Here is a 17024-nt window from a genome sequence, read left to right on the forward strand (position 1 = left end):
AATGATGAATCTCTATCCTTTTTCTAGGAAGCTGTGAACAAGGAGAGAACTTGAGCTGGAATGGGAGAGAACATGATGACCTCAAGGTAGAGCCTTCTCCCCAAGGCTCTCAGACGCATCCCCCTCACCCTAGGCCTTTGGGGGACCAGGTGTCGCCCACTACCAAACCTGTTGGTGTGGAGGGCCCTGCTTCTCCTGGGCAAGCACCTCCTTGTCTAAACATCCTCTCAGCTTCTCTGCGCTCCTCCAGCCCTTCCCCTACTCTGCTCTGGACAAACAGATGGACACCAACACAGATGGGCTCTGAAAAGCCCACAGCACATCCTGCTCCTGGCTGGCTGGGCTCTGGGCCTTCCTCCCAGCCTCAGCCTGAGTTTGCTTCTTCGAGATAGACTGCATCCATCCTTGGCCCCCCAGGATCTAGTCTTCAGGCTAAACTCTTGGGGGTTGATGCACTTTCCTCTCTGATGTGATGTCAAGAGACCAAGTTCTTTTGTTTTGTTTTGTTTTTAATTCTCACAGTGGACCAAAGGCTTGATTTGCAACCACTGGACTGTCTCGGCTGCTCACCAGAATCACTTGCGGAGCCGATCAGGCATGAGGTCTCTAAAAGCTCCCCAGGGCTTGTGTGGTGCAGCCATGTTGAGCAGGCCGCCCTGGCCTCCCCTGAGTCCCGGTGTGGTTGTAGAGGAAACAGGAGGCCAAATGTCCCTTCCCTCCCCATCCCCCAGCAGGAGGGCAGCATGAGGGCAGACTCCATCTGCTGTTCACATCTCAGTGAAAATGTTCCATGAGAAAGACACCTTCAGCTTCAATTTTTTCAACCCATCCAGAAAAAAAATGAGCCCCACTGCTTGCTGGAGTGCAGATAACTTCCAGCCCTATCCAGGCCCAGTAACGAACCCCGGGCTGCCCACAGGCCTCAGATGTATTTGCTTAGCAAACCCTGGAATGCAAAACCCAGAGGCCTGGGTGCAAGACAGCCCTGACCTTGGTTGGGGCCTCTGGGGGATGCATGCAAATGTTAGCCACGGAGGGTGGGAGGCTGTGGCAAGGCGGCCTGCTGGAGCCTACATTTAAGGGGACCATGTCACGGAGCAGGAGTCCACACAGGCACCCTTAAGAAGGTTCTGCCAGGAAGAACCTAACTGATATGGAAAACAAAGACAAAAGAAAAAATTAAATTTCCTTACTGCTAACAGCCCATTGACAAGTCCTTGAAACAGGCAGAGTGACCTTCCTCTGGGAGCTCAGCTGCCTCAGTGTTGACACTTTGCTAAGGGCAAAAGGCCATCTTCTTACCCCAACCCCGCAGGATCCTGTGAGTCTACTTTAACATCTAAGCATTCCTGTGGAAACTTCCTTTACCTCTACCCCCCAAGATACATGTTGGCAATCATCCTCCAAGCATATGGCCCACTGATCTACATCTAAAGGGGCTCATGACCAAGTTTTTACTAAACAGTAATAAATGACCTTTTCCTAACAATAGCTAGCCCCCTCTAGCCCCCTCAGGATCCTGGAAACCTTGTTTCCAAAATACTTTGGAGGCCTGCGCTGTCCCCAACCCCCTCCCAACTTGAAAGTATATAATCAGTCACCCCTCACAACCCCAGTGCAGCTCCTTCTGCCCATGGGTCCTGTCCCCGTGCCTTAATAAAACCACCATTTGGCACCGAAGACGCCTCAAGAATTCTTTCTTGGCCATCAGCTCCGAACCCCAACATTTCCTACATCACTAACTAACTGTACCTTTGAGAGGCTGAAAAGAATCAAACCTCGGGTGTTCCCTCACCCTCTGCCTCCTCTGGTACTCTGAATCTGTGGCTCGGACCAGTCAAGGGAAGCATCCTGGGGGCCACGTGGGTGGGGAAAGACAGGTCCCACCTGGAGTGGCCCACCTGGCTGCGGTCTCCTGGCGTTTCCCCCCAGGAGTGGTCTTGCAGTTTGCTGGCAGCTGCAGCCCCCGAGGTCTTGAGACATGTGAACGGGAGGAGGGGGAGGGTTTCAGTCTTGCGCAACTCTGGAATGCTTATTACCTGGTGTGCAAAGGGGTATTGAACATAACAATCATTGTTGTTCTAAATTAAAGCCTGTATTTAGAGCTCAGATGCCTTTATGTTAGAGTAATGTTACAGTTACAGGTATGGACAAATCCCCTTGTATATTCTCCTTCATTTTGCTTATTTCCCTTTTTCCCATTACAGAGTAAATAAGAGAACTCTTCTTGCATTAGTTCCGGGGTTGCTAGATAAAATACAGGGCATCGTGTTAAATTTGAATTTCAGATAAACAGTAAATATTTAGTATGAGGAAGACCCCAGTATTGCTACTATTTGTTGTCTGTCTGAAATTCACATTTAACTAGGCCACCCATATTTTTATTTGCTAAATTTGGCAACTCTAATTAGTTCCTTTCTCCTTATAATGCCTTTTTTTCCCCTAAAGCCAACACTAGTGCGTTGTTGTTGTTGATGTGCCAGTCACTGTACTCTGAAATTGGAGGTCTCACTGGTGCGGAGGCCAGGGGCAGAACACTCTCTGGTCTTCCAAACAAGCATATCCGAACCTCTACAGCAGCCCTCCCTGTAACTCAGTGCACATCCCAAACTCAACCTGGTCTTGGCTGACGCATTTATCTCTGACTTACTCGCTTAGCCTCCTGACTTCTCAGGGTCAGAAATTAGGTTAATTATGTCCTGATGGCGCTTACCCACCTTTTCAAAGCCTTTCAAAGCAGCGGGGTCTCCCATGCACCTCACTGCTCTTGAGAACCTCCATGGCGTGAGTTGAGGGAGCCCCGCCCGCTCTCGCACAATGGTGTCTCCGCCACCCTATATTCCTACTGGCGCAAAATCCCTATAACGAGTGAGGTCCATGAGCACCCCGAGGGCAGGGATTGTGCCTTTTGCATGTGTGTATTGCACTGAGCTAGATCAGACCTGACACGTAGTAAATGCTCAGTAAATATTGGTTGAGTGAATGAACTAATGGATTAGACAGTTCGGGAAGGCACTAAAACGGGGGTTCTGGGAGCTGGATCCTGGCCTGGTTCTGTCTGTAGGTGGCCTCGTGACCTTGAACAAGGCATCCGCTCATTCTGAGCCCCAGCCTCCACGTCTATGAAGTGAGGTGCTGCCCTCTCCTGCCCCCCTCAGAGCATTACAGTGAGCCTCCAAGGTTTGGGAGCGGAGAGGTGGCTTGGAAAGAAGACAACCTGTGTACTATGTACACCAGAAGGCCGCCTTCCCCAGGGAGCCGCTGGAAGGGCTCACGTGTTACCTGAGAGTCAAGAGAGGAGGCCTTCAATGCCTTTCAGCAGAGACCGCATTCTCTAGATCAAAACCCAGACACTGTATTCTGTCCATTTTTACCTTGGTTCTGAGTGACAGTTTGGGCACCAAAATTAGGGACTTAATAAAACAGATGATGTAGACTCAAGACTGACCCAGATGTTCCTGGACATACCATTAACTGTCATCTTAACAGTCACAGAGTGGGAGAATGTCAGGTCCAGAGGCAAGTATCATGTCCCTGAGGGCCTCAGCCTGCAGGGAGCTGGACTAAAACCCAGGTCTCCTGATGCTCAGGGCACTCCATTACTGTCTCAATAAGTTGACATCCCAAGAGGGGGACACCTGGGAAGCAACCAGAGAGGGCCCCCAGGCGGGGACAGGGAGGCTGGCCCTCACAGTCTCAAAGATGCCAGACCGGCCCAGATGTGGCAGGTGGACTCCCATCTTGCCACCGTTGTGAATCATCCAGATGAGACCTTGGTGCAAGTCAATTTCTTTATTTGCTTAAATAACAGTACAAAAATGAGACTCAGATGCCAGCATCAGGGACTCATACCAAATACACATACAACTTAAAGAACATCATCCCAACTAAGAAACTATGTACAGAAGGTTCCTGACCCTCATTTCAAAACTGATTCTGATCCTTCGCATTTGGAGGCTGTGTTCCTGAACACTAAAATAAATCCATAAATAGATCACTTCTCCCCCACTTCTTAGAATCAGCAATAAAACTAAATGACTTGTAGAATATGCTTTGTCGAACTTCCTAAAACTTTGCCTCAGGTTTGAGGCCAGTCCCAGCTAAGTGCCCAAGGCCTCTCTGCCCTTGGTTTCACCCCCTCTCCAGTCCTACCCCACAGTGATCACCATGTTCAACATAGCAATACAGTGTCCAGTGAGGGTAATAAGAGTGAGTCTAGATTTTAACACTCTCTCCCCTTTGGCCATGTGTTCCATGCAATGTCCAATGGCTGTGTTTATAGCCCTGTTGGGCATGCATGTAGATAATGGACATGTGGCAAACTGCCCATCTGAGCCAAGCTGTTCAAACTATTCAGTTTTGTAGAAGGCAGAGCCTCTAACAGCCCACACCTCACCTTTGTACAAAAACAAAAAGGAGCCCCTTTCTCAGGACTCTTTACTGCCACCAGGTAGAAAACTGCTATCATAAATCTACAAATCTACAATGTCTAGGAAGTGAATAGCACTTCCTGGGGTATGATATTCTTGAGCAGTGCACACCCATACAACCATCCGTGGCAATCCAGCTTAAAGCCCTTCCCTATTTCCTGAAAACTACCCAGATTGTAGCTATAATAAGAATAGCAACATACATGGACATGGCACTCTTCACATTCATTTTCTCACCGACTCTTGGCAAACCCCCATGAGATGGGAGAGGTGCAAGTCATCAGCTTCACTTCTCTGGACATGGAATTATAGGACACAGGGTTGGAAGGATTCTGAGACCAGTGATACCCAATCCATAGATCTTCTCTGTCTGAGGCCTGCAGATTTCCTGAGAGGTGTCTGTAAATCCATATGGACATTAAGCACTGTTGGCCAACGAATAAATTACTTGTTGCACGTGGATGCACATCTGGTTAAATACATATGGGTATTTTGCTGAGAGATTAACAAAAATTTATTTTAATAAACTAGACTTGGAACGCCTGGATGGCTCAGTCGGTTAGGTGTCTGCCTTCGGCTCAGATCATGATCCTGGGGTCCTGGGATCGAGTCCCACATTGTGCTCCTTGCTCAGCAGGGAGCCTGCTCTTCCTCTGCTTGTCACTCCCCCTGCTTGTGCCCTCCCTCTCTCTGACAAATAAATAAATAAAATCTTAAAAAACAAAAACAAACTAAGACTCATTTGAAATTGTCATCTAGAAAATGCCAGCCGGCCTTCCACATGATAGTAGGCATAGTTGTAGCCCCTACAGATCAGGAAAATACATGATAGTAAAAAATAAGGGTACATAAGTTGGTACTAGGGTTAACCCCAGAATGTGAAAGCCCTGACCCCTGGTTCAATGCTCAGGACCAGTGCCTGTCAAGGTAGCTCCCCATTTCCGCCCTAGCCCCCAATTTAGAGAGAGAACTACGGGTTGCGCAATTCTAGCGGAAGACCAAGGCCTCCCAAGGAATGCCTGGCAGAATCACCTGGATCTCAGGAGCTCTCCCACTCATTCGTCTGGTCATTCATTCCTTCAATGAGGACTTAAGGACTGCCTCCAGCTCAGTGGGGTGTATTTAGCCACTGAGTGGAAGCACCAACCTCCCCCCGTTTAAAGAGACTTCAGCATGATGGAGTCAGAAGGAATCTGATGGGTCGTGTACATAGACTTGCCCAGAATCCAAGGTCTGGAGTGGAAGACAAACAAGTCCGGGGTCTTGCAGCAAGTTTGGGGCAGCTCAGCAGGTGGAGCTCTGGTCTCCTAACTCCCGGTGCAGTGCTCTCCTTCCCCCAGCATTGCCTCTGCGTCCAGCTAAGTGGAAGAGGGATTCGTGTATCCCAGTCTCAAGAAGCCCACGATGGCACACGTATGCAGATGGCCATCCATCCTTGTCTTCGTTCATATCTGGGGAGGGTGTCATGAAGCATCCTCAGAGGGTCCTGCCTAAAGCCACCAATTGTTTGAATAGTTCAAGGGAGCTTGAGTTTAAAGCATAGCTTTTAATCTGGACTTTGGATTTCAAGACTTGCGATGTTCTGGAAGGAGAAAAAGAACATAGGTTTTAGCCATAGCCCCAATTACTTGTGGGTCCCACTCTGATAACAACAGACTTCTAATTAACATATCAACACAGCACACTAGCTGTCCCCTCTGGGTCTGGACTCACTCAGTACCTCCTATCTGCAGTGCTCTCCTGGTCCTTTCTCCCCATCTATAGCTTCTCCATCCTCAAAGGTCAAAATCTATGCCTGCCACCCCCTGGAAGGCTTCCAGGACCAATGGCTTCACTGGCCTCAGTTACCACTAATTTGGCATTTTACTGGTACTTAATTTCATCATCAGGAAACATTCTGTCTTTTCCTATAGCAGAACCATCCACAGGCCCTCACAGCACCTTGCACAGCAGGGCCCAGTGGAGGTTCTCAACACCTATTGGTCGAATGAGTGAGGGAGTGAATGAACGAATGGTTAGTAAAACCAGAAGATGAAGCTAGGGCTACTGAGGATGTCAGAGCTGTTGTTTCTATTAATATCTTTCACAAAGAATTCAGATCACTCCATAAGCTATTACCTAACCCATCCTAGAGGGCAAATTATCCATAATATCCCCATATCTGGGCAAAGATAATGAGGCTGAGGAAAGAGAGGTCGAAGGTCATAAGGAGTTCCCACCAGGAAAACAAGCCAACATAGAGCAGACCATTTGAATGACAAGATAGGAATATTATGAAATCAGACCAGCTTTCTTGAAAGACGCATCACATGACTTTGAAAGGTAATTCCAGGAGAGGCAGAGTGTTTGCATGATGGTGACATCATTGTAATAAAGGCCTAGAGACCATCTGGATATAGAAGTTCTATTTGTCCAATGCCAACAAACAGAATGCTTCCTCCCCTTTTTTTTTAAAGATTTTTAAAATTTATTTATTTGAGAGAGAGAGGGTATGAGCAGGGGGAGTAACAGAGGGATAGGCAGACTCCCCACTGAGCAGAGCCTGATGCAGGGCTCAATCCCAGGATCCTGAGATCATGACCTGAGCCAAAGGCAGACGCTTAACCGACTGAGCCACCCAGGTGCCCCAACACTGCTTCCTTCCTTTAATGTCACGTCTTCATTCGGTAGCTTCTGCAGTAAAGATCTGGGTCAAAATGTCTGTAGGCAAGTTACCTTAAGTGATTTTGAAAAAGGCGGGGAACACTGCTCATCAGAGTCTACCAGACAACATGAAAACTCAGACTTTAAAAAAATCAGTGAGAAGTATTATTTCTAAAGGGACCATCTCAGAGCCTTAGGGGCAGGGGCGGTTATTAGGAAAAGCATGAAACCGATCAGAAGAGTGAGATCGACGGCAACGAGAAGCTATTCTTAATCAATCAACCAAGACAAGGTCAGTGAAGGACCGCCCCCCTTGGAAGCCTTCCAGAACCAACGGCCCATGGATCCTCATCTACCTCAACCATCCCTCACTTGACATGTAATCTTACTTTGCTTCGTCGTTTAAATTTTATGATGGTCTTGAATTTGGGAAGCCAACCAGCACAACCCATGAAACAACAAGAGGGCAAGCTAGGGTACCCCGTCCAGTAATCCATACCGAAATCATAAAGTATAGAAATGCACATACAATCAGGGACCAGAGCCAAATAAAGCAGATGCTAAGGATCAAGTAAAGCCAGTGAGGGCTTTGGAAAAGAGAATGGTCACGTGGGTGTAGAATCATCTCACGGGGCCTCCGCAAGGAGATGGCATGTGAGCTAGCCCCCCAAAAGCCAAGAACTCAGCAGGGGAGGGGAGAGGCCAGTAAGGGCAATCCTGCTGGGATCTTGAGCCTCTTGTCACATGTTCTCACCTGCTGGGCCACCGGGCACAGGAGGTGGGTATAGCTGTGCTGGCTATGGCCAGAGCACAGGCCCATGAGGCTGAGGACGGCGTGGCTATTGTTGCCGGCAAATTTGTTAGACGGGCCAAAGGCAAAGTGGTAGGGTCCCTTGGTGAGGTCCCTGTCCGGCTCTGCAGGGTGGGCCTTCCGGCTCTGCAGGGTGGCTGCCAACTTCCTGAGGGAGGAGTCGGAGAGCTTGTGTAAAAACCTCTTAAAGCTGGGGTGTCGCCTGATCTGGAAGTAGAGACGGAGGCAGACCATCATCAGTGATGGTGGCAGGTAGCCCCCTCCCACCAGCTGCCCCCCCCCGCCCCCCATCCAGCTCCATGCACCCAGGCTGGGCGCCTCCTTGTCCCTGGGATGAGCTCCCCTGCTAAATGCCTCCACTCCCTCCAGCCTCTCAGAATCTGTTCTGCGAGGTTCAACTCCAAGCAGCAGAACAACGTGGGGGGTGGTGGACAGAAAGCAGGTCTTTGTGTAAGGGATGCTCAAATAGCATTTACTAGCCATGTGACTTCTCCGAGCCTCAGTTTAGTCATGGGTAAAATGGCAGTAATAATGCCCCGCACCCACATGCAGAGTTGTTGCGGGGAGGGGATTAAGTGAGATCCTTTATGTAAAATATTCCGTGCGGAGTAGATGTTGGATGAATTTCAGTTCCCACTCTAAGTCACCTCTTCTTCATACCTAAATGTGCTAGGTTGCGTTCCCCCAGAGACTAGGGCTCAGGTGCAGGTAGTTTAGGTGGTAAGAGATGCTACGAAACACCGATGGGGGAATGGAGCTCTAGGACAAGGATGGGAAGGCAGTCCACACACACTAGCTACTGAGCCTGGTCCTCACTGGCCACTCCAGGAGCCGGTGTAGAGCACACTCTCCAGAGTTATCCCTGCAAGGGGCAAGGGAGCTGAGGTATGTATACACCAGGTCCCAGGAGCCATGGGTTGAGGGCTGCTCCTCAGGAGGTGGGGGGTGATCATTCTGGCCTACCATGTGGGTGGTAAAATAGTTCCAGAGGCCAGTCCTCAGGCAAAAGAATGTGGGTGCTGGCAGTGGGGAGCTGGGCCAGCGAGCACCGTGGTGGTAAAGCGAGGCACTCACAGTGCCCGCTATGCTCATGACCCATCTATGACCTGTGCTCATATCTGATACCTCATATGTGATCTGTGTTTGTCTCTCCAAATAGACTGTGAGGTTTTCAAAGAGGCAACTTTCTGTTATAGGCTCTCTAGCAGGAGGGGAAAATCTAAAAGCTTGAGAGAATTGGAGACCATATTGATGCTGAAATGTGTGCCAAGACAGAGTGAAAAAGAAGCTAGCACAGGACAAGATCAGGGGGTACTGGTGGACCGGACTTGGGGTAGGAGGCTTCCAGGGAGGTCAGACATGAGCTGAACTTCGGGATTTGGATTGGGGGAAGTCCTGGCCGGCAGGGTGAGCTGCATGGGCATGACACTATTTTAAGCGAACATTTATCTCATCTCCTATGTGACTGGCATTTTCTATATGTACATTAAGCTTTGTCAAGTAGATAATTACCCCCATTTTGCAAAAGAGAAAACCGAGGCTCAGAGAGGTTAAGGGACGACGTGCCCAAGGTCACCTGGATGCAGAGATGGGGATTGAACCCAGGCCTCAGTTGTGAGGTGATGAGGCCCCCAGGGCCAGCCTTGGGGGGACTGAGCAGTCCTTACCTGCTCCCCCAACTGGTCATCCACTTCTTGGAGATGATCCACCAGCCCCTGAATGATCAGCTCCTCTAAGGAAAATAAAGAAAGATTCAGGGACTGTTGACAAGTTCTATAACAACACATCCTCCCATTACAGACGATATGTTGTCTCTACAACACAGTACACGGATTAGCTCTGAAGGGCGAAGAAAGATTCCCCGAAACTAGGGCTAAAGCATGAAAGCTTTATTTTGAGTTTGCTTTATAGAAATTGAAAGGATGTTGGCCAGTCAAGCCTCACCTCAGCTCCATTTAACACATGGGGAAACTGAGACCTCCCAATGTCCCCTATCCAGGTTACAGAGTAGCATGGCCAGGCATGGAAGTTGGGACCAGGAGCAGCCAATCAGAAAGCAGGGAGAGGAAAGACCACAGCCCCAGATGCAACAAGAATACACAGCCAGGGCTGTAAGCGGCCACATACACATGGCTGCTCATACCAAGACCTAATTGCAAATATTCTGGGTATTTGTGGTCCTTTTTTTATAAACTGTTGGCAGCTTGAAATCAGCCATGGTGGGAACACTTACACCATAGAAATCTGCAAATGCTACGTATCAGGGCTCCCCCACCAGGCCCACCCTCAGCCTCTTTGCCAGAACACCACTGGTTATGAGACCCAGGGCAAGCCGGGAGTTTTATATGAAACATTCAAGCAAACCAATGCAGTGAGGTGGGGTGAAGTGACATCCCACGGAATAGACAGGTGTTCTCTAGTGGAAGAGAACTCTCCACCTGCAACTCTGCCCCAGGAGCCCCAGTTGAAAGGCCAACCCTGCCTCCTCCCCACCCCGCTAGAGTCTCCTGGGGTATTGATCACCAGCCTTCCCAGATCCTACTCGAATTCACCCTATGAGATCCACGCAAATAGAAGCCCCATGGCAGCCGCCCCAGGAGAGGGCAGCCCAGGAGAGGGCAGGGTGGTACTGACTAGATTCGAACACTTCATCCGGCTGCAGTCCCTCCTCTGGCTTGTGGCCCCTGGTCTTGGGGGGCGCTTCTGAGGATCCAACAGGTGTCCCTTCTGTAGGCGAGGACTCCTGGAACTCAGCATCGTCCAGATCTGAGGGCAGAAAGGAGGTGGTGTGAATGTGTTTTGCTCCTGTCTCAAATCCACAGGCACATTACGGGGGGTCCAGGTTCTGACAAGAAGCTGTCCAAAGGCGCTGGCACCAGAGGGGTCCTGGTTTCCCAGGCTCCTCAGCGAGCCCCCAGACCTCCAGGGCCCGCCTCAAAGGAGCTCACAGTGCCTTCTTTAGCCCCTCCAGGAACCTCATTCTTCCCTTCCGCCAGCAACCCCCTCTGCCTCCTCACAGTCTGGGAGGAAAGAGAGCAGGCCCACCAACAGATCCCACCCGATGAGCCCACTTCCCCTTTGCTCTTTGCTGAGTCACTTCGCCTGGGTGAACCTCACTTTCTCCATCTGCCAAATGGGAATAACAAGACCGACTTCACAGGTTGCAAGGGGGCTGAATGAGATAACACGTGTGAGGGGGGCACGTAGGAGGCGCTCCGTCAATGTCAAGGGAATCACGGTGCACCTCACACGGCAGAGTAGTGAAAAAGCAGAGGCCCAGGCCATAGCCTACTTCATCCAACCCGGGTCTCTGTGCTTTTCTATTAGCTTTCGGGTGAGTCTGATGCCCTTCGCTGATAAACCCATGCACGGCTCTCAAACTGCATTTTTAAAGTGTTTGTGCGTTTATGTATTGGGGGGGAGGGCTTGCGTTGTGGGTGGTGGGTCCAGCTGGCGCCCGGCACCCACCGCTCTCCACAGCCCTCCCACACCTCCCCACCCCTCTCAGAGCAGAGAGCCAAAGTCAAGCCTGAGGCTGAGGCCACACAGCTGGCCAAGCCTACCCTGGGGGAAGCCTGGGGCCAGAGGCAGCCTCTGTGACCATGGCATCGCTGGGCCTGCTCACCGAGGCTGCTGGAGGTGGAGGGCTGATGGCCCCCCATGCACATGGGCAGGAAGCTGGGCCTCTTGTGCGGCCGGGACTCCGGGCTGGTGGCAGCTGCAGCCCCCGCTCTCTTCGGTTCCTTGGAGCCGCGTTTCTTATGAGAATAGGCTTTTCTGGAGCTGGACTTTTTCTCATGCGATTTTCTTCTGCAGGATGGGGACAGGTTTTCTACAGCCACCTCCGGTTCCTGGACTTGAAGCTGCTGTGGGGGAGAGGAGAGAAACTGAGTCAGGGCCCCCAACCTCAGTGAGGACATTGCAAGCAAGCTGGGGAAAGAGACCAGCACCCCCTGAAACAAACGGAGACCCCGCTGTGGACCAGAGGGCACGGCCTGGCCAGAACAAGTGTGGCCTGCAGCCACGGGGTTGGGGAGGCTTCGGGAAGGACCTGGAGCCTGGCTCTGGAAAGATGGAGCATTGGGGGAGGGGCAGGGAAGTTCTTAGGCCAGGCAGGGGTGGGGGTGTCCATAGCGAGGGTCAGGATCTATGTGGGGAATGTCAGCCTCACCTTCTCTCCCCACTGCTCCTCCGCATCCTGGAGTAGGGTAATGATCTTCTGGATGAATTCTTCTAAAAGAGAACAATAGGGTGGCTTGCACTTGAGTGTGGAGAAAAGCTTTTCTGCAGTCAGTCCTCACTTCCTAAGGCCCAAGCGGCTCCCTGGGTGAATCTGCCAGGTCTCCAGGCTGCTGAGCAGCTTGCCCTTGTCGGTCGTCCCAGGCCTGGCCATGGGGACGAGGGGCATTGCTCAGAAGTGGCCTGAGGGCAGAGCTGCTTCCCTGGGAATATAGCCACCTCTTCGTTGGTCAGGCAGCACCCACATGGGCCACGTTAAGTGTGAGGAAAATAACGTAGGCGCCTGCCTCCAGGAGAAGGGGTCTCGAGGCCATCTGGAAGGGCCTGGTCCCCACAAGTCGCCTGGCCCAGCACCTTCCTCGTCTTCCACTTAGAACAGTGGCCCTTCTCAATTCCCCTTCGAGGCACAGTTTCTGTGAGAAGCCAACAAGGCAGGATGGGGGATGTGGGCGAAGTGGATCCAGATCTGCATCTGGAAGGATCTCCAGACACGCAGAACTGACAGTGATTCTATGGTTCCCGCCTCGGCTCTGCCAATGGTGAGAAAGTAATAGTAACAGTGCCGGCAACCACCGTCCGCTGAACTTCACCCTTAGGGCCCCTACCCTCCCGCCTACCCTCTGGACTTCTCCTGAGGCCTTGTTCTCAAGCTGGACTCTGAACCACCACAATAATAACAATAAAGGGCAGCTAACATTTAGTAGCTCTAAATAGCTTATTCACTGTGCTGAGTGCTCTGGACCCCGCCTGCTGAGCTCAGAGGAAGTCAAGGCCAGGTCACTGCCTCTCTGCATGGGGAGGGGTCAGGCCAGATGATTTCCAAGGGGCCTCTAAGAAAACGAGGGGGTACTAACGGAATTCCAAGGCTCTGTTCATCTGCAAGTCCTCTTCGGGTCCCTGGCTTCCTGCTTGGGCAGCAAGCTCGAAGGAACTTGGAGCCCCGCTGTCTGCAGACAGGGCCTCTTGGACATGGGGTTCCTCCGAACCTGAGAAGTGAGAAGAAATGGTGGGTGTGTTTCATTTGGGTGAGGGTGTTAACTAATGCACCGAAGTTAGCAGAGGTTCCAAGTTTCACTCCATGGCTAGAGTGTGCAAAGGTCTTGCTGGGGCAGAGGTGAGCGGTGGGTCAGGGTCAAGGCTCTGATATACTGGCCCAGACCTAGCTCCCTTATCCCTTTGCACTTCCTTACAACAGGTTTCCTGGGCTTTGCCCTCCTCTCCTCCCTCCCCTCGTAACCCCATCCTCCTCCAGCATCTAGGCCTGGAGAGTAAAGGCCTGATTCCATAGCATGAATTAAAGCAGCAGGGCCAGAATCTCCCTGCATGAGGATATCTCCCCTCGTGGCCTGAAATTCCACCACTGCGGCTCTGTATTTGGTGTGAAGCATTGCCCCTTCTTTTTAAAATGTAAATTCCCCTGGCCAGACCAAGTGGCTGGGCTAGGCCATTCCTCCCTTCCACCCAGGGTGATCCTTTCTCTCTAGCTCTGGTTCCATCACTTGGGGGCCATGTGACCTTGAACACATTGTTTTACCTCCCTAAGCCTCAGTTTCCTCATCTGCAAAATGGGGATAACAATATGGCCACAAAAGCTGATCGAGTATAGATACACAGTACGGAAGTGTCTTATTTTACAGATGAGAGATGGGGAATGATGTAGAAAGTCCAGCTCATAGCCCAGGTGTCCTGCCTCCCAGGTTGTAGCTCCTTCCTACACATGCTACCCCCTGCCAGGGTAGAGAGGCTGGAGCTGTGGAGAGATGAGGATGGCTAAGGGATTCCTCAACACAGTTTCCACTGCGGGCTTACCCGATTGCCTGCCTAGACAGTGAGGTTTCATTTGTGGAGGTGACCTGCTACCATCCCTTTCTCCTCCCCACTGCCCTCCCCACACTGCTCAGGGCAGAGCGAAAGTCAGAACTGGGATGGCAGCCCTTAAAATGGCCAATTCCAACCCTGGAGAAGGTTCCAGAGCTGGAGGCAGCTGCAGTGTTGCTATGGTAACTCTGAGCCTGCTCACCAGGGCTGCTGGAGGCGGAGGGCTGATGGCCCCCCCCCCACAGGGGCAAAAAGTTGGGCCTCCTGAGTGGCCAGGACTCCGGGCTGGAAACATCTGCAGGCCCCACTCTCTTAGGCTCCTCGGAGCTGTGTTTCTTATGAGGAAAGGCTCTCTTGAGGCTAGACTTCTTCTCTTGGGATTTCTTCCTGACGGCTGGCACTGGGTTCTGTGGAACCACCTCTGGCCGAGGAGCTTGAAGATGCTGTGGGAGAGATGAGAGAAACTGAGTCAGGCCCTGACCTTGAGGAGAGGGAAAAGCTCCCCGAGAAGCAACTGAAGAGCAACCAAGTGCTTTAAGGTGGCCCTAGGTGAGGGAGGTGACAGAGTCCAGAGCCAGGGAACACGGAAGCCTGGAAGGGCAGATGGGGTTTGAGCATGGAAGGGGAGGAGGAGGAGGGGGAGGAGGGGGGAGGAGGGGGATGGAAAGGAAACAGCAAGCCTCTGGGGGTCAACACAGACCAATTGCTCCTTACCTCCTCCTCCCACTGGTCTCCCACTCTTTGGAGAAGTTCCACTATCACGCTGATGATGGTCTCCTCTGGAAGAAAGTGAAATGCACCCAGTTAGTCTTTCTCCATGTACAGAGCCCTCTTTCTAATGACTGTCTTGGACTTCTGAGATCAACTTAGTCCTTCTGTATTAAGTGAGGGCGCTCTTAAAACAGCTCCTCAGGCCACAGAAGTGGGGAAAAGCACCATGTCCCAGGAGCTAGTCCTTCTGAGAGAGACTCGGGAGATCCAAAGGAAAAGGGGAGTTGGCCAAAGCATGAACTTTTATGCAGGCCATCTCAGGTCAGTCCTTCAAGAGTTCAACCTGTACCCCATTATTTCCTTTGACCTTTACAGATTTGTAAATATCTGCTTTGGGTTCAGCAAGCTGTGTGACCTTGAGTACATCTCTTAACTTCTCTGGGCCTTCATCTCTTTCCCTGTGAAGGGTGAATCATAATCCCAGTCCTGCTTCCCTCAGATGGCTATCAGGCCACCAAGGAACTGTGCTTGGAAATACTGTGGGAGCCTAATGCTGATCTTCCCACCTGCAAAATTCCAGTGGGGGAAATGGTGGAGACCCAGCCTAACTAAGGCGGAAGACGGAGGGACCCCAGCAGGCATGACACAGATGGCCTGCCATGTCGATGCCTCCACCAAGTCTTTACGGAGAAACCACAAACAACATAAATGGTTTTCTCTGATACCCGATCGACTGATCCAAAGACAATGCGCCCAGAGTAGCCTCTGCTAGCCGCCAACTGACCGGTTTATACGAAAGAAGGTGCAAACAAGACTCCCTGGTCCCGGGCTGCCTGCAGATTTTGTCACCCCCCATTTCCCTCCCTCACTCCTCTTTCATTTATAAATCCTGTTTGGCCTTTTTTCCTTGACTCAGTCTACCAGCTGATTTCCTCTGGTGTGAAAAAACAATTAGCACGTAAAATACACAGCTTGCAGACTAGCCAACTAAATGCCTTTTAGTTATTCTTCAACAGATGCATAGATGTTTTATTATCTTTTAAAATATGCCCATTCTTTTTTTTTTTTTTTAAAGATTTTATTTATTTATTTGAGACAGAGAGAATGAGAGAGAGAGAGCACATGAGAGGGGGGAGGGTCAGAGGCAGAAGCAGGCTCCCTGCCGAGCAGGGAGCCCGATGCGGGACTCGATCCTGGGACTCCAGGATCACGACCTGAGCCGAAGGCAGTCGCTTAACCAACTGAGCCACCCAGGCGCCCAAAATATGCCCATTCTTTATAGGGAATTAGATTAATAGAGCATCACATAGATTCTATTCGGGACAATGACAGTATTGCGGTTGTGCGGGAGACCGTACTCGTTTCTGGGAGATGTGTGCTTTAGTATTTCAGGATGAAGGACCATTTTACTGAAAATGGCTCAGCAACAAAATTATACACACACACACACACACACACACATACACACACATACACGTATGAGGCAAATATTGGCCTCCATCAACAATTGGGAGTATATGAGTGTACAAAGAACTCTTCCACTCTTTCATATATTTAAAAACATATATAAATTCTATATTCCTCTATTCCATCTTCCTTCTATAAATTTAAAAAGACTAAAAAAAAAAGTCCCATGCTCATTAACACATAAGGCAGGACCATTTGCCAGTGGCTTTTCTAATTCCTGAGACTCCCTTCTGTGAAACTCTAAAATAAGTAAATGTGACCAGAAGCACCAGAAGGAGCAAGATTAGTACAGGCATTTTTGAGAGGGACCATCCAAGGTCTAAGCAGTCATCCAGCTGCAAGGGAAAGAGGCTGCTAAGTAGATTCTGACTCACTGTCAAGGGTTTTGAGCTTCTCTTCCGGCAAGTGACCTGTGCCTTGAGAAGAAATCTCCGACGCTCCAGGACCCTCATCCTCAATGAACAAGGACTGGTGGACATCCGAACCTTCCCCACCTGGAGGAAAGATGAAAGCAAGTGTATGTGGGGTGGGGTGAGGGAGTGTCCATGACATTCTTCTGACTGTCCAGGAGCACAGTAAAACAACCCAGAACTCACAGCAGGATGGGCCCTGTAGCTCTAGGCTTAACCAAAAAGCGGCAACTTGCCAAGGTTTCCATTTGAAAACAGGCTGCTTCAACCCAGGCATCCTTATCCTCATTAAAAACATGGTGAGTTTGAGGGCGCCTGGGTGGTGCAGTCGGTTGAGCGTCCGACTCTTGATTTCAGCTCAGGTCATGATCTCTGGGTCCAGGGATGGAGCTCCCTGTCGGCCTCCGCGCTCAGTGGGGAGTCTGCTTGAGATTCTCTCTCTCACTATTCCCACCCCCTCATGTGGGCTCTCTAAATAAATAAATAAATAAAATC

At 50.7% G+C, this 17024-nt stretch overlaps 2 protein-coding genes across 9 annotated transcripts in view; one reads left to right on the plus strand and one right to left on the minus strand.

Moving 5' to 3' along the window:
• Positions 1 to 2226, plus strand: part of PNPLA1 (patatin like domain 1, omega-hydroxyceramide transacylase) — a 47571-nt gene extending 45345 nt beyond the window's left edge. Inside the window, exon 10 of one of the 4 annotated variants that reach the window (XM_081828107.1) lies at positions 28 to 2226. In XM_081828107.1, the coding sequence (XP_081684233.1) occupies positions 28 to 392 (365 nt within the window). In that variant the 3' untranslated portion in view covers positions 393 to 2226. The remainder of the gene's footprint in view (positions 1 to 27) is intronic. The other 3 variants (XM_031031163.2, XM_081828110.1, XM_081828111.1) reach the window with 3 other exon arrangements.
• Positions 2227 to 3777: 1551 nt separating this feature from the next.
• Positions 3778 to 17024, minus strand: part of BNIP5 (BCL2 interacting protein 5) — a 21889-nt gene continuing 8642 nt past the window's right edge. For 2 of the 5 annotated variants that reach the window (XM_081828086.1, XM_081828087.1), the window contains 10 exons: positions 16494 to 16613; positions 14656 to 14720; positions 14144 to 14384; positions 12978 to 13109; positions 12056 to 12117; positions 11510 to 11750; positions 10519 to 10650; positions 9552 to 9616; positions 7828 to 8091; positions 3778 to 6012 (listed from right to left, as the gene is read on the minus strand). In XM_081828086.1, the coding sequence (XP_081684212.1) occupies positions 5977 to 6012; positions 7828 to 8091; positions 9552 to 9616; positions 10519 to 10650; positions 11510 to 11750; positions 12056 to 12117; positions 12978 to 13109; positions 14144 to 14384; positions 14656 to 14720; positions 16494 to 16613 (1358 nt within the window). In that variant the 3' untranslated portion in view covers positions 3778 to 5976. The remainder of the gene's footprint in view (positions 6013 to 7827; positions 8092 to 9551; positions 9617 to 10518; positions 10651 to 11509; positions 11751 to 12055; positions 12118 to 12977; positions 13110 to 14143; positions 14385 to 14655; positions 14721 to 16493; positions 16614 to 17024) is intronic. The other 3 variants (XM_081828088.1, XM_081828090.1, XM_081828091.1) reach the window with 3 other exon arrangements.

Source organism: Leptonychotes weddellii, chromosome 8 (genome assembly GCF_054177405.1).
Source record: "Leptonychotes weddellii isolate Sample4059 chromosome 8, ASM5417740v2, whole genome shotgun sequence".
Taxonomy (NCBI): domain Eukaryota; kingdom Metazoa; phylum Chordata; class Mammalia; order Carnivora; family Phocidae; genus Leptonychotes; species Leptonychotes weddellii.